Raw genomic sequence first — 24,140 nt, 5'->3', positions numbered from 1 at the left:
ATGAAAAAGTCCTCTGCTTTTTATACCGTCTGGAGCATATTTTTTACTCAACTACCTGCACCAAAGATGGTTGCCAGAGTCCCTGTTCCTTCTCTGGCTGCACATTGGTAATCACTGGGGGAGCCCACTTTGAAACCTGAATTGTGGTTGAGCATTGGTAATTTTCTCCTTCAGGAGAACCAAATGAAAGTGCAACTTGAACAGCAACACCAATTCAAGTGGTCACTCAGGTACTCCCCCTTATCATCATTAGTCTTCACAAATGAGTAGGCTGAATTATTGCTGCCTCTTCTTCTGAAATGTCTTAGCTGTCCAAGGAAAACAATGATGTGGTTAGTCATTTGTTATGGTACTAATGCAATGTCATATTATCCTCTTGTTTAATAATTGTTCTACTACTGGTAGCACAGCTGGTAATGGTTAAATGAGTATTGTGTAGCAACATGGTTACTTACTATATTTGTAATGCCCACCTGGTTGACAGCCACTAACGGACACCATATTTATTGTGTTAAATGTCAGCATTTTGATTACTTTTATTATTCAGGGGACAACTTTCTCAACAATTCTTGTTTTACTTTTAAATATTAATTTAGCAAACATCTCAAAAGATAACATTGATTATATGACAGCTTTTTTAAATTCATCTGCCAAATGGTTTATCAAGGGATTCTAATGGTTTTAAGTGCAATACAAATGCAGACTTGGGTAGGTAAATTGATGGTGGTAGATGTGTGTTTACCATCTTTTGAAGTCAGTTTTTGGCCACTGCAGCTTGTGAAGTCAGGTTTTGCACTGACTTCTAGTTTATTGGAAAACCTTATTTAAAAAATAATATTTCTTATGTATCGTGATAAATTCTTTAGCAGAAGGTGAACAATGAAAATTTAATTTTCATCTTTCACCTGCCCACAGAGAATATATCTAATGCATACTACGCATAATTTTTTTATTTGAATTTTCATTTTAAACTTTGAGTTTTCCATTTTTCTTAAAGTACCATGTCAGGTAAATATAAAAGGGCCACAAAGCTCTATAAAAAAGAGAAAATACTTTACTCTCTCATTACCTGCATCACTAAGCATAGGATGCTCTCCTATTGTGCTTTCTTCATTGGTGGTTTCTTCCAATGACCTCCACCATGTTCCATATAAACAAGCTGACTTCCTTGTACTCACAGTATACAGAGCATCACAGGAATTAGGCATTGCTTTCTCCCTGTAGAGGCTGGGCAATGCCTTGGAGCTTTTTTCTAGTCAAAACAAAACAAAGCAATCACCCAAAAAATACAGGTTAGCTGGAAAATATGAGCAATAGTAATAAATTATTCAAGTGTTTGCGATAAAACCTTTCTGAATCAGCACATTAATTTTATTTGCTATACCTATATTATACATTTCCAGGAATCCCTTGATTACCCAACACAATTAATATTAATATATGTATTTCTTGGTTGTCTGCCTGAATTTCCATATCAAATTTTGAGGTTTCATCAAGCTATTAAAACAGACACATATGTAGTCTTTCCAGTATTCCTGCATTCCGTCATATTAATGTTAAACACCCAGAAGAACACAGGCCCCAAGATGATCTATAGATGGGTGGAGGTACAGCAATTTTTTTAAAGAAATCTGAACATCAGCAGCTGAACATCTGTGTTTAAAATGTTTAAATATATACAGCATATAGACACAGTGGCTTCAAAAAGTGTTCAGACTGCATTCACTTTTTTCCAAGTTTGGTATGCTGCAGTCCTTTCAATTATTTTTTTTCTCATTATCTTCACTCAGTACCACATAGTGATTAAAAAGAAAACAATGAAATGTCATATTTACATAAGTATTAAGATCTTTTGCATCAACTTTTGAATTATTATTAATATTATTAAACAGGATTTATATAGCGCCAACATATTACGCAGCGCTGTACATTAAATAGGGATTGCAAATGACAGACTAATACAGACAGTGATACAGGAGAAGAGGACCCTGCCCCGAAGAGCTTACAATCTAGTGGTGGTCACACTTACATCCCTCCTTGCTAAAACGCCAGCTCCTCTCTCTTGCACATGCTGACAATTCTTTCCCCTGCTGCACCTGCCCCTCCCGGTTTAATCTGTTTCGCCACTCTTGCTGGCCAAGCAGGAGATAGCCTCTTGATAGACCTCGGCTATTTATCTGGCTTAGACACAGCGCTAAGTGTTCAAGCAATGTGTCTCCACAATAGTGCTGAGTGCCTAGCTGTACTGAACTGACCCCTGTTCAGCTCCTGTCCAAACCCCTTGTTGTCCAGTCTGCTATTTCACTGCGCTGTTCCCTTGTGCAGTTCCTGTCCCGCTGTCTCCAGTTTCTCCTGCTACTATGTGAATAGGTTGGGGGGTCCCAAGAAAGACATATATGAGGCTGTGTTCCAAATCAGAAGTAGGTTTATCACAGTATCTGGAAGGCAAGCAGTAAATAAATAGCATGTCTTATAACAGATGAATATCTAACTATTTTATAATAATAAGTAGATAGACAATTCTTCTAAGCATCATTTCCTAGCTGGAGGTGATAATTCAAGCTGGATGTTCAATCATATTGCATATTTGTTGTTTAGTAATGAAACACCTAACTGGGTGTTTGTATGACACATTAGTTTTTTAAATGCTTATGCTCCAGTCCATCTGATCACAAGTCAGAATGTGGTTATTGTGGTTTATTTGAGGTATAGTTCCAGGTTCTCCAGAGGGGCTGCAAAGGGTTACCATAGCTTCTGTTCCTCCAATGAACTTCTGATAGCATTATCTTGAATTTAACATCATAAGCTAAAATAAAGGATAGTTTACAGCTTCTTACATTACATCAAAACTCTAGGCCTGACACCTACACTATCTTTTCACTACCACCTGTGTTTTGGTCCTGCCTGTGCTATCATCCTGCCACACAACACCTTCACTACTAGAGGCTCTAAAAAAAGCCAGGCTGTTACAGATCCTGCACCTTGGCCCCTCTTAGGGCTCACACCATCACTGGGTTATACATAGCGCCCCCTAGGGGTTCCAATTCTCTAAGCTGTCTGGCCTCAGTTCCAAACGTTATGTCTGGAGGCAACCAAACAGTACTCATCACCTGCCAAATTCCATCCCAACAGTGAAGCATGGTGGTGGCAGCATCAAGCTTCGTGGTATTTTTCAACAGCAGGAAATGAGAGACTGGTCATGGTTGAGGGAAAGAGCTGAATGAAGCAAAGTACAGCTCTCTCCTCAATGAAAACCATTTCCACAGTGCTCAGGACCTCAAACTAGGCTGAAGGTTTATCTTCCAACATGACAATAACCTGAAAAAAATATTATAATTATTTTTTTAACAGTAAAACAACTGAACGGACATCCATAACTTTAGTCAGGGGTGTATAAACACCCCGTTCTGTACTTGAAATGCGATAACGTTTAGTTAACATGAATCATTTAGGGAGTGACGCAGTTACTATAGCATAAATCTGTATGTATTACTGAAAGAGAAATCATATGGCATGAATCTATCAATCATAGGACAGTTTATTGCCACATTCTTAAGTTTATTGCAACAGAAACATTTAATTTTTATTTGTAGAAAGGCAATGTGTTTTCCAGCTTGGGGGACCCAATTCCTAGCCTTTAAATCAAAATGTCTACCCCTGTCTTTTTACCAGGCCTACCACCCACTTTTTCTAGTAGTCTTACCGGTTACTGGAATAGTCTTACCGGTTACTGGAGTACTTTGGAGTGAAATGTTCATGAGCTTGCTTCATGCCCCCACAGATATTCAGGTAAATAGGGATCACCATAGTTCACCCATATTTGCAGGTAACCATCCACAACTACCCACTTAATGATCTTTGTCCCTTACAGGGATACTATTTGCAGCCATTTCCTAGCCAGATGTATGAGCTCAAACACTACCATTGTAATATCTAGTCATGCACTGATATTTCCTACACAAGCTTATTGTAATCCATGCACCCATGGGCTAAGACTTCTGTGACTCATCAGTTAGCAAGGAAGCCACCAAACCTGTTTATTGATCTCTGAAATGCTCTCTCAAATAATAGAAAGGCTAATCATTATCAGCTGTCGAGTTGTCGGGAGAATCTTCTCGTCCTGGTGCTTCTACATCTGCAAATTTTTCAAACATTACTTGTATTTGCTCTTGCACATCATAACTGTATATCATGTCTGGATACTGTGTTTTTCCTGCTCCAATCCTGCATTATACAACACTGTTTCTTTACACTTTCATTTCACGTTTAAACAGCATTTTTTTTATAGAACCCCTTTGCAGATTCTTCTATAAAATCCCTATTCATATGTAAGTGAAAGTAGGTAGCATGTGTAAGGAAAAATTGGGTGAGCAGTCCCCTAAAGAATAGAAAACCAGATCATTGCAATAATGTTGTGTTTTTGGTGTTGTGTACATTTTTACACAGCTATACAGAAAGCTGTGAGAGACTGAGTGGAGGAGGTAAAGTGAAGGGCAGGCATGACCAGGGGCTAGATGGAGCAAAGGATAGTTGGGTTAAAAAGAAAGAAAGATGGGCATAGGTGAAAGGTCAGGGATAGGCTGGGAGGGAAAAGTTGGGTGGAGAAGGAAACAGTTAAAAGTGGGAGTCTCTGTCTCGCCCACCCTTGTAAAGGAGGAGAGTAAGTTTGTTAGAGGGGGTGGTTGGGCTCCTCAGAGGGCACCTAAAAAAGGGTGTGTGGTGTAGTAGTCTACTCCTTCTCGAGCCAATGTTGTTGCAGATGGGAACATAAATGTTGGTTGGGCAGCTCTCCCAGATGGTATGGTGGTAAGAGGCGCCTCCGATGGCTTGCAACTGGGGAAGAAGAAGAGGAAATGGGTGGTTGAAGGTAGAAGCTGTGACAATGCCAGCTCCATGGGTCAAATGCTCCTAAAACAAAACAAATCCCAGAATCCTAGAACTAACTTCACACAAACACTGTTCCTTTCTGGAAGGCTGTACAAGCAGTCTTACATTCAACAAAACAATCATTAGTCTTCACAAATGAGTAGGCTGAAATATTGCTGCCTTTTCTTCTCAAATATCTTAGCTGTCCAAGGAAAACATTTTAGTGGTTAGTCATTTGTTATGCAGTGTCATTATATCCTCTTGTTTAATAATTGTTCTACTACTATTAGCACAGTTGGTAATGGTTAAATGAGTATTGTGTAGCAACATGGTTACTTACTATATTTGTAATGCCTACTAGGGATGAGCAAGCGAGTTTTTAAAACTCGATCTTGTGGTAAATTCGGTCGTTCTCGCTTACCAAATTCGCAGAAGAATTTTTTTTTTAAGTGTGTGATCCGCAGCACTAGAGGTTAATTAACCTCTGGTACCAGGGATCACACATCTTCTCAATGAATGCGGCTGAGGTGCCCGCATTCAGTGAGAATATCTCCGGCACTAGAGGTTAATTAACCTATAGTGCCACAAATCACACATCTCCTCCTTTTAAGGTAAACACAGATGACCCAATTGTGTTGGTGATATTTCATGTGAAAACAAAAAACTGGGGTCATTTCTGGATTCACCACCCAAAAATTAGTAAAAAACAAGTGTAAGATCTAACTCAACATAAAATGCGTTCCCCAGTGTTATATGACAGCTTTCCTAAATTCATCTGCCATAGGGTTTATTAGGGGATTCTAATGGTTCCAAGTGCAATATTGATGTAGACTTGGGCAGGTAAATTGATGGTGGTAGATGTGTGTTTATTAGCTTTTGCTCCCTGTAGCTTGTGAAGTCAGGTTTTGCACTGATTTCCAGTTTATTGAAATACGTAATTTCAAAAATAATACCTAATATGTATTGTGATAATTTCTTTAGCAGAAGGTAAACAATGAAAATTCAATTTTCATCTTTCACCTGCCCACGGAGAATATATCTAAATGCATAATAAGCATAATTTTTTATTTGAATTTACATTTATTTTGGGTTTCCCTTTTTTTTTTAAAGCAGCCATGTCGGGTAAATAAAAAGGGCCACAAAGCTCTGCAAAAAAGAGTAAAAAGAAATGCTTTAGTTTCTCATTACCTGCACCACTAAGCATCTCTTGAATGCTCTCCCGTGCTTTCTTCATTGGTGGTCCCTTCCAATGACCTCTATCCTTCTATCTTCCATATAAACAAGCTGACTTCTCTGTACTCACAGTATACAGAGCATCACAGAAATCAGCCATACCTTTCTCCCTGTAGAGGCTGGGCAATGCCTTGGAGCTTTTTTCTATTACAAACAAAATGAAGAAATGTCCCAAAAAATTACAGATTAGCTGGTAAATATGAGCAATAGTATTAAACTATAATTTTAAAATTTTATTTTTATTTATAATTTTGTGATAAAACATTACTGAATCAGCACATTGATTTTATTTTATAAAATACACACCCAACAACTCCGTGACAATGGTTCATTATCTGGTTAAATTACCTGTAAACTGGGTTTATTCCCATCATTTTATTTGCCATAGCTATAGAGACATTTCTAGGAATCCCTTGATTACCCAACACAATTATTATATTTCTTGGGTGTTTGCCTGAATTTGCATATCAAATTTGAGGTTTCATCAAGCTATTAAAACACACACATATGTAGTCTTTCTGCATTCCATCATATTATTGTTAAACATCCAGAAAAACACAGCTCTCAAGATGATCTATAGATGGGTGGAGGTACAGCAATTTTTATAAAGAAATCTGAACATCAGCAGCTTTTTAAAACATCTGTGTTTAAAATGTATAATATATAAAGCATATAGACACAGTGGCTTCAGAAAGTATTTAGACTGCATTCACTTGTTTCCAATTTTGTTATGTTGCAGCCTGATGCTACAATCCTTTCAATTATTTTTTTCTCATTATCTTCACTCAGTACTCTATAGTGACAAAATTAAAACATAATTTTAGACAATTTATTACATTTATTAAAAATAAAAAAATTAAATGTTACATTTACATAAGTATTCAGATGTTTTGCAACAACACTTACATCCCTCCTTGTTAAAGCGCCAGCTCCCCTCTCTTGCACCTGCTGGCAGTTCTGCCCCCGGGCACACCTGCCCTTCCCGGTTTAATCTGCATCGCCGCTCTTTCTGGCCAAGCAGGAGATATAGCCACTTGATAGACCTCGACTATTTAGCTGGCTTAAATACAGCACTAAGTCCCCACAATAGTCTCCTGCGATCCCCTGTGTCTTCATTGACCCCTGTGTCACCCATGTGTGCAGTGTCTACATATGTCTCCTGCTACTATCTGAATAGGTTCAGGGGCCTCAAGAAACACAGATATGGGGCTGTGTTCTAAATCAGAAGCAGGATTATTACAGTACACAGCGTATATACCTAACAAGTCCTCTAACAAAGAAACATTTAACTATTTTATAGAGAAAATATTGATAATTAGATTCTTCTAAGCATCATTTCCCAGCTGGAGGTAATAATGTTAAATTGTCTTGCATAATTGTTGTTTAGTAATGAAACACTTATTAGTTCTTTTAAATGCGTATGCTCCAGTTCATCTGATCACAAGTTAGAATGTGGTTATTGTGGTTAAGTGGCAATTCCAGGGTCTCCAGAGGGGCTGCGAAGGGTCACCATAGCTTCTGTTTCAACGAACTTCTGATAGGAATATCCTTACGTTAACCTCAAAAGCTAAAATAGAGGATAGTTTACATCTTCTTACATTAAATCAAAACTCTAGGCCTGACTTCTAAACCATCTTTTCACTACCCCGTGTTCTGGTCCTGCCTGTGCTATCATCCTGCCACACAACACCTTCACTACTGTTACAGATCCTGCACCTTGGCCCTTATTAGGGCTCACACCATCACTGGGTTATACATAGCGCCCCCTAGGGGTTACAATTCTCTGGGCTGTCTGGAGGCAACCAGACAGCACTCATCACCTGCCCAATACCATCCCAACAGTGAAGCATCAAGCTGCAGGGATATTTTTAAACAGCAGAGAATGATAGACTGGTCAGGGTTGAGGGAAAAACTGAATAAAGCATAGTACAGCTCTCTTCTCAATGAAAACCTTTTCCACAGTGCTCAGGATCTCAGACTAGGCTGAAGGTTTATCTTCCAACATGACAATAGCCCAAAACACCTGAATCAACATCAATAACTTTATTCAGGGGTTGTATAAATACCCCCTTCAGTACTTGATTTGTTTTTTTTTTTTTACCTAATTTGACTTGTTTTTTTTTTTTACCCAATTTGACATTTCAACTATTATGCAGTAAATGATAAGAAATCTGTATTTACAGGTAATCACTGATAACAAATACAAATGGTAAGCTTATGAAGTATTCAGTGGAAAAATAAATCGATCAAAATGCAGTTTTTTAACCTGTAGTTGTATAGGACATTACCAGCTGCTAACAGAAGGAATGTAAATTATCTGCACCAAAATTCTGTATGCAAAGCATGAGAAATATAACTTTGTCCAGCAGTTGTAGAGGACATCCCCAGGTGTTAACTCTGCAAATTCATTGTGTGGGGAGGTGCTGAAACGTCCTCTGATGAGCCTCTGACTAGTAGCTAGGGAGTGGATTTGACTTTGTACTCCTCCTCTTATGCAATGCTTCTACCCCTTTTTTCTAAATAAATGTATTCCTTTTCAAAGAATCTTTACATGCTGACTGTAAGGACAGACGAGGTGGAAAAGATACCAGAATATACCATAAGCTAAATAAGCAATAGATTCTTATCCCTAGGAATTCAAAGATTCAGCAGGAGAGCAACTAGCACTGTGCAACTGATACAAATGGCAAGCAAAACAGGTATATGTTATCTCTGTTCTTTATTAATAATATTATTATTGTCAATATTATTTCATACCAAAACTGTCAGGTGTTTGCTTAAATCACTGCTACATATGGAAACTATATGCACATGTTTGTAGAACCAAAGTCCCTGTAAGCTACTGATAAACTTTACCCCTTTCTCATGGTACACAGTTGTAAATAATTAATGAACAATTGAGTCGATTTTAATCATTTTTTCTGTTATAACAGATACACATTGTGTATAGTTGTAAAGAAAACGGGCAAAATGCAACACTGGAAGCAAAACTTACTTTGATACTTTGCCAAATTTTTAAAATTTGGTTGGGGTTATGTCTGTTTAAGGTGTATCTAACCCCAAACACTTAAACTTAATTTGTTTTAAAATACTTGTATCTATCTATCTATCTATCTACAAGGTAAATACACAGCCACTTTTGTGTTATGGATGACAGCAATTAATCAGTTTAGCAGCAGTGTTGTCATACTTTTCTGTGCACATTTAAGTTGGAATACAAGCAGCCATTTCAGTCAGAGTGAGATTTTGAGATTTTGCCAATGTGACCACAGTAACACTGTGATTCTCATGTATTCCTGTGCACAGGCTATCCACAAAAAGATAATGCAAAAAGTCCCCAAGGGTGTCCACAGTACAAAGATAGGTAATGTGTACAAATTAAGACAAAAAATTAATGGAATCCTTCGGTTACAGCACTCTACAAAACTTGGTATTCTTTTGTAGTGGTTTTACTTTACATATATTGAAGCCAATAGCAAGTCTGTCAATACCAAAATACTTCTAAAAATGTTGGTTGCCTGGCTGTACTTTGTGTGCCATTTACTTAGACCAAGTCAAAATTCTGGTCTTTAGACTTGGTCTGGTTTAAGTAGCTCAATGTTTTGAAACCATTGGATAGGCATATTAGCCAGACAAGTACCATTTTCAAAAGAAGAGGAGCATTGCACAACACAAAGAGCTTATATATGTGTGGAATCATCAATGAGAATTCCAGCACACAGGGGACTACTTTTACAACACACAATTTTTAAGTACGCTGAATACGCAGCAGCAACATTGCAATGAGGTAGAGATCATGTCTAAAGGGTAAGGGGTACAAAGGGATAATGTAGTTCAACATGGGTAGGAGCCATTGGTTTTACAGAATTATCAATGTGATACAGTAAAAGTTGGATCCAGAAAGTGAAAATGATGTCATGGACAGGAGTTGAATTGTCATTAGTATACAGAAACAACATGTGGTAGTGTGGGGTTAATTCCTGTTGGTCACAGTGACAACAATGTAGTTGGGCTCAGTGGTTACAAGTTGCACCATAAGGTTCTTTCAACCCAAACTGGGCTGCTGATTTCCTCAACAGCAGAAACATTCTTTTTTTCCACCTAATCTGTTGAGTTGTTAGGGAAAATGAATAAATCAGATTATAAATTCTATTTTGTAACCATAAAGAAAAATTATGACTGGATACTACAGGCAATATTTCCAGTTTCTGCATTTTTTTCTTTTTTAATTTTGTAATTTTTTTTAATAAATCAGTCCTCTTAAATTTGTTAATAAGACAGTTAAATCAGTACTATTAGGTCAACATGCATGTGAACAAATTTATAGCACAGTTTACTTAGCAAAGGTTAAAAAAACAATGTCCGTTGTGTCCCAACTTTTACAACCTCCGGCTGTTTTTTTATTTTATTATTTTGCAAGACTTAACACAAAACCAAACCCCTCCTGAACTACCTCTTGTGGAAGGAAAAAAATCAAAATGCCCGGGACTGTAGGTTTGTTTTTAAGTTGAATGTGTAAGTAACGTCTGAACAGGTACATTATTTTATTAAATGCAATTAGGACAGATGTTTGTCTCAGCATATTATTAGGCAGCATGGTGTCAGTTACTGTAAAAAATCCCCACTATGAGTTAATCACAAACAAATAAAAAAAAAAAACTTTATGGAGCCTAGACATTCATTAACTTCTGGAGCAAGCTTTGCTTTGATATGCAAAAAGAAACAACAGCAGAGTTTGTCTTGGTCATTAAAAAGTTACAAGATGTTACAGATCAGCTCAGCTCTTAAGATCACCCACAACCTCAACTGTCTTTAGCAAAAGATTTCTTCTGCAAGTCCTGCAAACTGCCCCCATCAAGGCTCTGTCCTGCACAGGGAAGCCCATTCCTATCTAGGAGTCATCCCTATGTCGGATGTCCTTAACTACATGTATTGGTGTTTTACAACATCCTTCAGTCACTATCCTGCTTGCATTTTCTAATCTAGAATTATTTTAAATTTTATTAACAAACCATGAAAACATTTCTTTATTTTCAAAGAAATTTATAAAAAAGGCAAAAAACTTTTTCTACATTGATTTTTTTTTTAAAAATATTATTGTGGATACCATATACCCGTAATGTTACATATTATTTGAGTGACGCTACTGACTTGCATTTCCAAACATAGTTTAAAAGCTGTTCCATTTACATCAGCAGCTTATGTTATTCTCAGCATTCCCTGTGTTTATATTTTGTTAAAGACCACTAAACAATAGGCAACACCAGGACTAACTTAAAAAATAATGAATTTAAAGCTCTCACTGACTTTAGGGTCAACTAAATTGATGCCTGGTTCTATAAACGGATGTTTCAAATATCCTCCTTGTTGAACTGGGCACCAGGTCTCACCAGCCACTTCTTCAAAGGCCATGTCACTCCTGCAAATTACTTAACACCTTGCCAAACACAAACTTCAGGAGGAAATTATTACTTTGTATCTGTAAATTCCTTGCTAGTTGAACGGGCAAAGCATACATTTATGATGAAAGTCTACACTATGTAAATTGCCAGAGAGGGGGTGGGGCCCTCAATTCATCCAGCTTGAGATATTACAACTCATAGAAAAAGGTGAATACTGGTCTCAACAATTTACCCTTTATAACTATTATGTTGCTGCTGGCCCTGGATTGCTAGTGTAGCTCTGTTATGGGGCTACATGTAAATGACCCTCCCAAACCAGGCTATGGCGCTAACCTGTAGATAACAGAGAGGATCCCGGGCCTTCGCTATGTGGAAGAGTTGGCAGTGCCTCCACCCAGGACAGGGTCTCTGTTAGCAGAGGGGCTCCCTTCCTGGGACATTAACCAGAAATAATAACAGAAATATAAAAGAGCACCCGAGGAACCACCACACCCAGCATACAACATTACCATTGCAGCTAAATGAACACACAGGTTGGAGTATTTGTAAGCTTTATATCTCAAAACAGTAATACAATATATACCCTCAATAAACAGCAATGAATACACATAGCAGAGTCCTGAGGAGAATTGCACACAGATATACCCGGGTGAACAGTTAGGTCCATAAATATTTGAACAGACAACTTTTTTCTAATTTTGGTTCTGTACATTACCACAATTAGTTTTAAAGGAAACAACTCAGACGCAGTTAAACTGCAGACTTTCAGCTTTAATTCAGTGGGTTGAATAAAAAGATTGTATAACAATGTGAGGATTTAAAGCCTTTTTTTTTACACAATCACTTCATTTCAGGGGGAAATAATCTATTACTACACTACACAGGCACAGCAGTCAGTGTGTTCTGGAAGGGATGCAGGCACCTACCCTGGCTGAGCACATGTTCTCATCTCTGCCCCTGTACTTCCTGCATTTCCTTATATCCTGGGGTTACATCCTTATATCCTGGGGTGGGGTTTCTAAGGCCACTATCAGGGGCAAGAAACACTTCAACAACTTTATTTGCATTTTACAAAGTTACAACTCTACTAGCAGATAGAAAAAGGCAGTCCCCTACACTAGCATGGCATGGCCCTATAAAAACACATAATGGTAAGTTGTGTGTGTGAGAATAGATCTTGTCCAGGTAAGAAATTCATTCACGGTTCTATCTTTTCCATTCTTTAAACCTTTAATAAATCAGGTTCAATGTAAACTCGGCTACTTACCCCTCACACTGAAATGTGCAGTTTGGGGCCCATTGGAGATGTATGGTATTAGTGAGGAGTGTGACATTTAGCACTCCTATCAGCAGTGGGCATAAAAAAGCATTTTGCATTGCTGGCTCTCCTTTCCCCACCCATACTGCATCTTTTCTCAACAAAATTACAATATCTATAACACAACTCTTTTATTTGAAATGCAGGGAAGCTTTATTAACACACGTAATATAAATAAAATTATTAATAAATAAAATAATAAAATTATACAATTGCTTTAGGCACAATTCTTAGTGTTAATATAGAACCCTGGAAGGTGATCCACCAAAAAAAAGTGTCCTTAAATGATTTGATTGCTGACTTACTTTACTCTCTGTCCATATTGAAATATTATAGTATGAAGATCTTGTAAAATATCTAACTAAACAAAAAAGGGCTGGGATCAACTGTTCTTCTGTTTTTATTGTTTTAATCCTGTTATTCTTGTTTGAACTAAAAGATTATGTATGCTTTCGTATTTCAACTTTTGTTCAAATTCTTGTTTGTCAATAAGTTGCTGTTTGGTAATTAAATACTACTGATGGCTACCCACAATAAAATGTATTTTAAAATATAAACAATTGTATGCCTAACAAAATAAGACTGACACTGAATATACTGTTATCTCCTTTTGCAGAAAAACCTCAGAAGAAGCTACTTCTCATTGATGTGGACTGTGGTACTGATGATGCCCAGGCCATTATGATGGCAATAGCCGCTCCTAATGTTGAAATTTTGGGAATTACATGTGTAGGGGGAAATACTGCATTAGAAAATGTCTGTCAGAATGTTCTACGTGTTCTAAAATTGTGTGACAGATTAGATGTAAGTAACTATTATGCTCCCATATTATCAATAAATGGCATGTATTTTCTGTGGCACTTAAAGCTTGGTAATTTGAATTTTGACTACCAAAATGCAAGATATTGATCTTTGCACTATTTATAGACAATATTACCTGAATTAAGTTCATGAAGAATGTAATCTCTTCTGGTCTTCTCCTCCTCCTGTGTCACTGTCTGTATCTGTCATTTGCAACCCCTATTTAATGTACAGGGCTGCGTAATATGTTGGCACTATATAAATCCTGTTTAATAATAGGTTGATGAAGAGTTTGGTGACCGTTACTTAAGACTAAAAAAATTGCTTATGTTATTTTAACATTAGATCCTTTGTAAGAAAGATTCATCTCCCATAGATTTTATTAGGGTTTGAACACTGTGAAGGTGGAACTTCAAATAAAGGTTTAATCCTGCTGAATCCTTCAGGAATTGATGTTTGTCACTTTGTATCCTTGTAAGAAATGTGGGGGCGGGCAACCTGGACAGTAAGGCAGGTACCCATCACTTTCTGCCTTGACAGAAATAGATACCTAGAATACCTTTGTATATTGCTGGCCACATACAGCTTTCATTACTTTTTGATTCTTTTATAAATGTTAGCAGAAAAGCCTTGCAGAGGTTTGATAAAACAAACACTATTCTATATTCTTAGTTGAAGAACGGTTCAACATGCCTTCTTAAAGCAAAAAAATGTGTTCTATAACGATTAAAAATAATAATAATAATACCAAGTTCCATATACAAAGTTGCAGCATTATATGAAGTGCTGGTCATCCCTATGGGCTGCAGATGACAGCATGGCTGTATACAAAGAAGTACAAACTATGACACAGGAGAACAGAACCCTATGATGCAGAACTATACTGTACCAAAGATAAAGAATAAACACATATTTAGGGCAATGATCCTGATGTTGCATACTAATACAACACCATTGAACATTTAGCCTCGGCTAAAAAGGGTAGCTTTGGAGTCCAGAGGTGGAGAACCAAAAAAAAACAAATAGAAACATTAATATAACCTTTTACACATTCTTCACAGGGTCCCTAATATAAATATATTGGTAATTTATTCATAAATATTTTTTTTCTTCTATTAACCATGTTCTAAGGGTTATCAAATGCCAATATGTAATCTGATCAAAATATATTTCAGTTGTAGTTGTTACTTTTTGCCACTAGATGGCAGATATAGAATGTTTTCTAAATTCTATTCATGCAAATGTTTTGTATTTTTAATTTTTTTCCCTATTGGTGTTTTAATGGGCATTATGTTTTATTCATTTTTATGTAAATTAGACACAGTTTAGCTGTAAAGGAAGGAATGACCACTTGCATTGGATTGCTCTAGACCTCCTGCTCCTTGCTCTAGTTTCCTGACAAAAGTGGACCATAACTATGCAATGTGTATCTGTAAAACTTCTTTTCCCAAAGTACAAGTGGCTAGTTGACAACGTAGAACAGCTTTCGGATAGTTGACATCCATAACAAGAAATATATGAACATTGAACAGAAATTACCACAACTTTTGGAATTACATTGCATGTTAAAGTTTATTATAATATGATAATTTAGTGATTAGGTTTAGCTTTACATAAAACTTTATATAAACCTAGAAACTTTGTAAGAAAACATTATTCAAGAAATAAGGGATATATGTAGTGCCTAGACCAGGCATGTTCAAAGTCTGGCCTGGGGGCCAATTGTGGCTCGTGTTCAGATTTCCACCAGCCCACAGCCTCTGTCATATAATCAATAATATGCGGCCCACCAGCATTGTTGACCACAGTATAAAATACACGCGTACAAAAAAGCCATTTTATACTTCATTAGAGTTGATCAACCGTCTTGCAATTATTGGCCTGCTGCTCGGCAGGCATAATCGGCAGGACGGGAGTCCCCATGTGTGCACAGGGAGTCCCTATGTCATTATAGTAGGCTTGAGCTGTGCAGGACCTGCATAGACCATGCCCACTCTGATTACAAGAATGTGCTCTGCACAGAGCCCGCACTGACAACAGACTCCCTACACAGGGAATCCCTTACGTTAAGTTTGGACACCCCTGTCCTAGACTGTATTACTACACTATTGCAGTGCCAGTACTAGCCACCAGTCGGAGCTATTGGATATGTTATTGTTGTTGCCTTTATAGTGAAGTGTAAGAAAGTGAGCTCCCATTTGATTAAGAAAAAAAATTATTTCATAAATATTGTAGAAATGACATGGTCCTTTTTTTTTCATCCAATGTAGACTTTTTGGGAATATATTGTATAGTAGATATATAATACATTTTTCAAGTTTCAATGGTTATACAATTACATACCTGTCCTGACTTTGCAGATTCCAGTGTATAAAGGAGCCGGCACAGCAATTCTAGGACAGAACATAAATGCATCTTACTTCCATGGAAAGGATGGGCTTGGTGATGTCCCAGATTCAAATGCCCCTCGCCTGCAATTACTACAGAAGGAGCATGCTGTTGATGCATTGAAGCGCTTTACTTCTCAGTATCCAGGCCAGGTAACAATAACAGTAGAGCAGTAGGATTGCTAAAACTATCTGCAACATAAAGTCTCTCCTTCCAGAAAGCCAAAATCACAGGGCAGCTCTTTTGATTGTCGTATACACCTAATGTGTACTGTAGCAATTTGTCATAGATATGCTGAGCCCCTTTATGGTCCCTGCAGTTGGCTAGGTTTCTCTGACTATTTTTTCTAAGTGACCCAAAAAAAATAAAACAAACAAATACAAGCACAGTGGCTTAGAGGTTAGCACTTTGGACTTTGAATCTCGGCCTTAGCATTATCTGCCTGGAGTTTGCAGGTTCTCCCCATGTTTGCGTGGGTTTCCTCCAGGTACTTTGGGTTCCTCCCACATTCCAAAAAACATGCAGTTAGGTTAATTGACTTCCCTCCACAAATTGACCTTAGACTGTATTAAAGACAAATGAATATGGTAGGGACATTAAATTGTGAGCCCCTTTGAGGGACAGCTAGTGGCAAGACTATGGGCTTTGTAAAGAGCTGCGTAATAGGTAAGTGCTATATAAATACTGGCTAATATTTAAAATACCCACCTCAGTGGTGGATGTAGCCAACAATGCACCTCTGTGCAGAACTGACTTAGGGCCCCTGGTGGCTGAGGAAGGTACAATGCCCTTCTGTAGCAGTAAACATTGCATTTCCCTGTATCCACTCTGGATCCCCCTGCTTGCCCCTCTAACTTTTCTGAAGTTAACCTTTGAGATAGGACTTCACTATAATGGTGATTAGGTTTAATAGCTCAGCAGTCTTTACACCAAAGGAGCCATGATTTCCATAAGAGCTCTAATGAGCTGGAAGTAGCACAAAGTTACAATATAAAAGATAAACCACTGGCTTTGATTATGTTCTGTAAATCTGGTTCTAGATTGAAAGCTATATATTGCAGTCCTGTCAAATGGCAAAGTCTGGTTGGTCACCTGGCATTTCTCTATTACAGCTGAGCAAAACACTGGGCTTGCCTGTCTGCCTTTCACCTGGCGGATGAAGAAACATTAGAATATTGATGATTAATCCTTCTGCTTTTTCTTCCTTTCAGCATGTTCTCTGTCAGGACATGTTTTTGTAGCACATTTGATTGCTAGGGTTGTCTCTCCCTCTCCCAGTGTAAAGAAGATTGCAAGATTCAGGTTCTTTCACTAGCTTCAATAAAAAATTAAAAACAATTCATGGTGTTTTTAGGAACTGATACCTGTGTTGATGGTGTATTTGTATAGGTTACTGGAGTTCAAATGAGTAATCCACTATATGTGAGAAGAGAAATATCATGTTTTGATAAAAAGATGTGTCTTTTGCAAGTGCAAGTAAAATGCCTTAAATAGGCAGGTTACTATGAAGGCATTTTTATCTTCTGCTAAAATTATTCCTAGCAGCTATTCTTGCCTAGATAAATAGTTGGTTGGGCTAAAAATAGACACATAGCTATAAAAATTCAACTAAATAAAGAAAAAGAAATCATATACAGAACTCTAAACCAGATCAACCACAGTTGACCCAGAAATAAAATACACTTTAATGCATAGTCAGTTTGTTCTTTGCTTATAGGAAAACTCCATTCTGAACCTTTAAGGGTACCTGGATACATTTTATTGATTAGCACTAGCAACCTTAAAGTTCCTGAAACATTCTGTTTTATATTAAATTCTCTATTTTTTTTGTGTTTTATTTCTTAGATTACTTTGGTGGCTACGGGTCCATTGACTAACTTGGCCTTAGCTGTACGGATGGACCCAACAATACCTGAGAAACTGCACAGTTTATACATAATGGGTGGAAATATGGAATGTAAGCTTGTAAATAATGTACCTAGATCCAACATTTACAAATTTGTGTATGTTCTTTTATCTCATTGCATGCAAACAATGTTGTTTTAGGGAATTTGACTTGTCATTGCATTTTGGTATTTCACGTTGGTAAGTTTTTTTGTTTTTTGTGTGTTTTTATTTAGCACGAGGAAACACTACTGCTTGTGGAGAGTTTAACTTCCTTGCAGACCCGGAAGCTGCCTACATTGTTTTGAATGACTACTTGTGTACAACCTATATTGCTACTTGGGAGCATTCATGTCGTTCCAAACTTTCATGGGTAAATGAAAGCCTTTAAATGCCTCTGAGCATATATTTGTTATATATATATATATATGTGTGTGTGTGTTTTTAAGTATTGTCCCTACTAACCTGTTCCTCTTTAGAAGTGGCAATATTAACCTTGGCTTTTAAGTGGCTATTGCAGGTCAAATATGAAAATTACATCTTGCATTCCAACTGTGCTTAACACAGACTTAATACAAACTTTATGCAGAGTTTTATGTAGACTTTAGCAATGGTATGGTGTATTTATTGTACTGGTATACTTGCTACCTATATATAGTTATGAGGAGCTTTTCATTTTATTATAGACTAAAACCAAATTGTGTTTTGCTTATTTAGGAATGGTATGATAAGTGGGCCAACATGGGGACAAAGAAATCTGACTTTTTAAAGAAAATTTACGCTCACAGCTTGCAGTACTCAAGGAGTGAGAAGGAAGAGAAGGCCATTGTAGGTGGACCTGGATTTGTCTCCTGTGATTCATATGCAATGGCTGCAGCCATAGATCCCAGCACTGTTACCAGTGTCATAGAATGTGGAGTTACTGTGGAACTTTCTGGGAAATTCACTCGGGGGATGATGGTGCTCGATTTAATTGATGAACTGAAGAAGAAAAACAAAGCCATTGTTATGAATGGATGTGATATGGAAAAATTTAGGGTGCTTATGGAATCTTCTATCAAATAAATAAAACCTTTAGATTCTTGGTAAATAAAATAAAATGTATCAACAAATGTACCGGTTGCTTATCAAATTTTACAAACCTCCTCAATAATTACTAAAATATATTGACTGAGATTGTTTAATTAAGAAGTAAACTTTACTTAAAAATATTGTATGAAAAATAAATGCCAATGTTGTTAAAGCTACAGAAGTTTTCTATGTGAGAGGATATACTGATTGTGGTTGAGGTTATTACCTGGACTGCTACATATGCATTTTCATATGTTAATATATGCAAATTGATAACAATAAGTGAATAATACAGGGAAAATTTTATTCAGGTCTAAAAAATATCAACTTCTCATTATTTTGTTAAGTCAGAATGGTAATTTTTGTTAGGTGGTAGTTCAAATAACCCTCTGTTTTTTTTTTCTATTCCTAAAGATATTGGTTTCCCATTCTGTCTGTTTAGATTTGTTGATGGAGCGTGTGATGATGTTAAGACAATATGGGTAGAGTTGCATATGGGGATGCATAATACACAGTTAATTATTGACTCTTTAGTCTTTATAGACATTACTTTATTATTACAGCAGATGGTTTACCTCGTACTGTCTACAGATTTTGCCATGTTTCAGTGGCATTCCATTCCTCTTCCCCTCTCTTTTTTCTATTACAAAGGCATGCACATATATAATTGGATATTAAATGTAATAATTACATTTAAATACACTATTTAGATCATTTAATTTGGTAGAGGTTTTAATTATTATTTAGCTTTCTCTTTAAAAGTTCACAGCACTAGCCTTTGATGCAAAACACAGCTGTGTTTAGCGAGACCTTGCTTGGAGAAACACACCCAGACACTCCCTTCAAGAAGAACACTTATTATATTCATCCAGCTTGCTGAAGTCATCATTTTCTCATGTTGGATACTGTCTAATTAAATGGCCTAAAAAAAAATAGGCCACTTTTCTCGATCATTGAATAATGTAATTTTTTTTTTTTTTCGATTTTTTTTTTGTTGTTAAATTTTAACATTAATTATTAAACATTTTAAATACTATCATATCATAAAAATATACAGTGAGGAAAAGAACCATTTGATCCCCTACTGATTTTGTACATTTGCCCTCTGACAAAGAAATGATCAGTCTATAATTGTAATGGTAGGTTTATTATAGGTGTGAGAGACAGAATAACAACAAAAGGACCCTCAAAAACCCAAACCGAAAGTCAGAGCTTGATGTGCATTGTAATGGATGAAATAAATATTTGATCCCCTATCAACCAGTCTGGAGACTGGCTGGGCCACTTCAGGACCTTCATGTGCTTCTTCCTAAGTCACTCTTTTGTTGCCTTGGCCGTGTGTTTTGGGTCATTGTCATGCTGGATTACCCATCCACGACCCATTTTTTAATGCCCTGGCTGAGGGAAGGAGGTGCTCACCCAAGATTTGACGGTACATGGCCCCGTCTATTGTCCCTTCGATGCAGTGAAGGTGTCCTGTGCCCTTAGCAGAAAAACACCCCCAAAGCAAAATGTGTCCACCTCCATGTGTGACTGTGGGGATGGTGTTCTTGGGGTCATAGGCAGCATTCCTCCTCCTCCAAACACGGTGAGTTGAGTTGATACCAAAGAGCTCAATTATGGTCTCATCTGACCACAACACTTTCACCCAGTTCTCCTCTACAGGCAGACGGCTTGTACATGTGTTATCCTGAGCAGGGGGACCTTGCGGGCTCTGTAGGATTTCAGGCTTTCACGGCGCAGTGTGTTATCAATTGTTTTCTTGGTGACTATGGTCCCAGCTGCCCTGAGAACTCTGACAAGTTCCCCCCATGTTGTTCTGGGCTGCTTCGTCACCGTTCTCATGATCATTGCAACTTCACGAGGGAAGCCCCAAACCGAGGGAGATTGACAGTTATTTTGTGTTTCTTCCATTTATGAATTATCGCACCAACTGTTGTCACCTTCTCACCTAGCTGCTTGGGGATAGTCTTGTAGCCCAGTTAAGCCTTGTGTAGGTCTACAATCTTGTCCCTGACATCCTTGGACGGCTCTTTGGTCTTGGCAATGGTGGCTAGTTTGGAATCTGATTGATTGCTTCTGTGGACAGGTGTCTTTTATACAGGTACTGTAACAAGCTTGGATTAGGAGCACTCCCTTGCAGAGGGTGCTCCTAATCTCAGTTTGTTACCTACATACAGGGAAGACACCTGGGAGCTTGAAATCTTGCTGGTTGATAGGGGATCAAATACTTATTTCACTCATTACAATGCACATCAAACTCTGACTTGAGCACTGGGTTTTTGAGGCTTCTTTTGTTATTCTGTCTCTTACACCTACATAAAACCTACCATTACAATTATAGATTGGTCATTTCTTTGTCAGAGGGCAAACGTACAAAGTCAGCAGGGGATCAAATACTTCTTTCCCTCGCTGTAGGTATATGAGATAAACAGGTTTCCTGGCTACATGTGTGGACAAAATGAACTACAGTAGTTGTTTAGCTAGTTTTGCATTCACATTCTTAACAGGCAGAAAATCCTTGAGTTTACACTCCCCCATACCCCTGTATAAATGCATGTGATACTTTGTTAATATAGATTTCAAAATTATAATATTAGGTCATGCAGGAAAAAAAATAGGAAACTGATGCTAAAGGTTATTACTAATAATGCTAGTCATGAGGATTTTCTGTCAATGTATTTTTGATCAATATTACAATCTATTTTAAGTTATTCCTTATGATCAAATATACGTATTCAATTTACTATCCACTTGTTTAATAACAAAATCTGAAAACTAGCTAAAGAGGCAGAAAATTTTTGATCTTACACTGCCCCATATTCCTATATAAATGCATAGAAGCACACCAATTTATGTCTTAGAACACAACCAACCATCATTAGAGAGGGGGCATTTTACTAATCTAAAACAACTTTCTCCTCTTACTTCCCTTCAAGACTCTTGCTTCAACCAGATTCTGTCCTGGTTTCAGTATTGTTTATCATCCTTTAAAGCTTCTTTCTAGGGACCGCATCTTCTCAGAGTACTTTCTACTTCATTATTACAGTCACACCCATGGTATTTGTTGCTCTATAGCCTTTTCCGTCATGGCTTTCACCTTCACCTATGCTTGTACACATAGTGCTAGGAACAAGAATTCAGTGAAACCCAGTCAACTAAGGATCGGAAGCAAACTATCTTTAACCTTTAAAGTTTAGTGAATCTTTAATTCTAGATTCTTGTGTGACCTTATTCTTTTTTTCCCCCAGACTTTATAAAGTCCAGAGGGGGCATCCTTCAGGACTTCTTGACAGTGGCCAAAATCTTGCAAGTCACATAGCAATAAGTGACATAGATGAGGAGGGAACAAAATTGACAAACCCGGGGTAATCTGTGTGCCTCACTTTTAGCATATTTCAGCAGACTGCATTACAGTGATGTTTTAGCAAAGCTGCTAAAAACAAATTTCTGTTTCTGGAGGGACTCCTATATGGTACTTAGTTCACTACTGATTGTATGCTGATGTTTTTCTAATGAAATTATGTTCACTGTTGTGCTTTATTTTTGTATAATGGCAATATTTATTTGGCTTTAGGCACAGCTAAAGGATCTAGAATTAACAATGGCCTCTGGTTTGAACTCTGCTGGCTGCATACCTTAGTAGTCCTGGGTTTTCCACACCACCCGTGCTTTTGTATAAAGGGCAGAGACCACCACTGCTACAGTTCTGCTTCTCATTCAAATAATAACCTAACAACTTCAATAAACAAAGCACAAACAAAACAGTTAAGATTAGAAGAACCTAAAGACATCATCAAAAAGATATTTGGTCTGCATACCTCTTATAGCCATTAAGTTGTAATTCCACTCTATTTTTATTTTGAATCATACAAAAAATAGCAAGAGGAGCTTCAGCACACAAAGGTAGGTAGAAAATCTATAACTCATATGTTAAAAACAGAGTGAGGAATGCATACATACTGCAATACTGCATGCTTATTTTTATCCTGGAATTTTTTCTTATTTGTTAAATATAAACAATCAGAAATTAATATGTTTGAGGAAAATAGGAACAGGTGTGAACAATATTGATTGAAACTCATCAATCTGACGGAAAAAAATGTTGAATAATTTGAAGCTACAAAACACAGTCAAGACATTTTCAGACATGTCTTTAGTGATACATCACATGTACGGGATCACAATGACAAATATTTCCTTTTAGTTTGAAGATGTTATGTATTTGTATACTAAAGAGAATCAAATGTGTCACCGCTGAGTAATTATTTAACTTATCCTAGCAACAGTGTTGTGCCTGAAATACGTGATGAATCATTTACAAAACTGCTTGCTCTATCAAGTCACCATCAATCTAGCAGTGTTTTCTTGAGAAAAAAGTCACAAGATATTCTGTCAATCTTTTAGGGCATTGCAGGGTTATAGTTGTGCTTCTTGCTCTTCTATTCATATTAGATAGTTTAGTTCAGGTTTTCATTCTCTCATTGTCCAGGTGGTATTTGTCTTCCAGTGTCTTGAATTGATCACCCTAGCAATCAGGAGGAAAAATTAAAATAGCCACTTACAAGTTGACTTAGTCACTCACAGTCGCCAAAACAATTCTTGGAAACACTTTAGGTTCTTAGGGCATCTGCACTGTATTGGGCAATCATACCATACCTGCAACGTGGTGTCTGTTTCTTCCTCAAATATGCAGCCCAGGCTGGAGACTGATGGGTCTGTTTTGGGCATTGTATAGAGGCATTTGTGCATTATAATTACTATCTTAATATTTTCCTTCTGGTCTAAACTGACAGTGCTAGTTTGATATACAAGTATGAACAACTTTAGGAAAGCTTCTTCTGACAATGATAACCCAAGTTCTCTTTGAGAACTATGGAGGTGTTAACATTTTATAGGTGTGACTAAGTGGGACAGGGTATTTAATATATATTTTTTTTTTGGTAAATTAGCTAATAAAGTGTTTTTATTCTGGGCAATAATGCGGCTTTAGGAACCTATCTTTAATGTATAGGCTTTGTGGATTAAAGGAGTCAACAAAAAGTGGATCAGATCCTGTATTTCACAAGGCTAACATGAGACAGTAGGTTTCATGCACGAGCATGTTTTAACTTCCAGCATTACAACTTCATCAAGGCACTACCCTTCTACACTGTACAAATGCTGCCAATACTTAT

The 24,140-nt window shown here is 37.2% G+C and overlaps 1 protein-coding gene across 1 annotated transcript; it reads left to right on the top strand.

The window, feature by feature from the left end:
- The first annotated feature begins 8,601 nt into the window (after positions 1-8,601).
- Positions 8,602-19,144, top strand: LOC140331086 (pyrimidine-specific ribonucleoside hydrolase RihA-like). Its single transcript, XM_072411805.1, has 6 exons — positions 8,602-8,798; positions 13,436-13,623; positions 15,981-16,160; positions 17,854-17,965; positions 18,129-18,265; positions 18,610-19,144. The coding sequence occupies exons 1-6, from the start codon at positions 8,783-8,785 to the stop codon at positions 18,955-18,957; spliced, it is 981 nt and encodes a 326-aa protein (XP_072267906.1). The 5' UTR covers positions 8,602-8,782; the 3' UTR covers positions 18,958-19,144.
- The last annotated feature ends 4,996 nt before the right edge of the window (positions 19,145-24,140 follow it).

The sequence above is a fragment of the Pyxicephalus adspersus genome, chromosome 5 (genome assembly GCF_032062135.1).
Source record: "Pyxicephalus adspersus chromosome 5, UCB_Pads_2.0, whole genome shotgun sequence".
Classification (NCBI taxonomy): Eukaryota; Metazoa; Chordata; class Amphibia; order Anura; family Pyxicephalidae; genus Pyxicephalus; species Pyxicephalus adspersus.
Note: the sequence above shows the minus strand (reverse complement) of the source record. Positions and strands in the feature narration are given on the sequence as shown.

What these genes read in the sequence shown, in the direction of transcription:
- LOC140331086 (XM_072411805.1), top strand. An exon ending in AATTGTGTGACAGATTAGAT is followed by an intron (nt 13,624 to 15,980) that starts GTAAGTAACTAT and finishes CTGACTTTGCAG; the next exon opens with ATTCCAGTGTATAAAGGAGC. An exon ending in AATGGGTGGAAATATGGAAT is followed by an intron (nt 17,966 to 18,128) that starts GTAAGCTTGTAA and finishes GTTTTTATTTAG; the next exon opens with CACGAGGAAACACTACTGCT.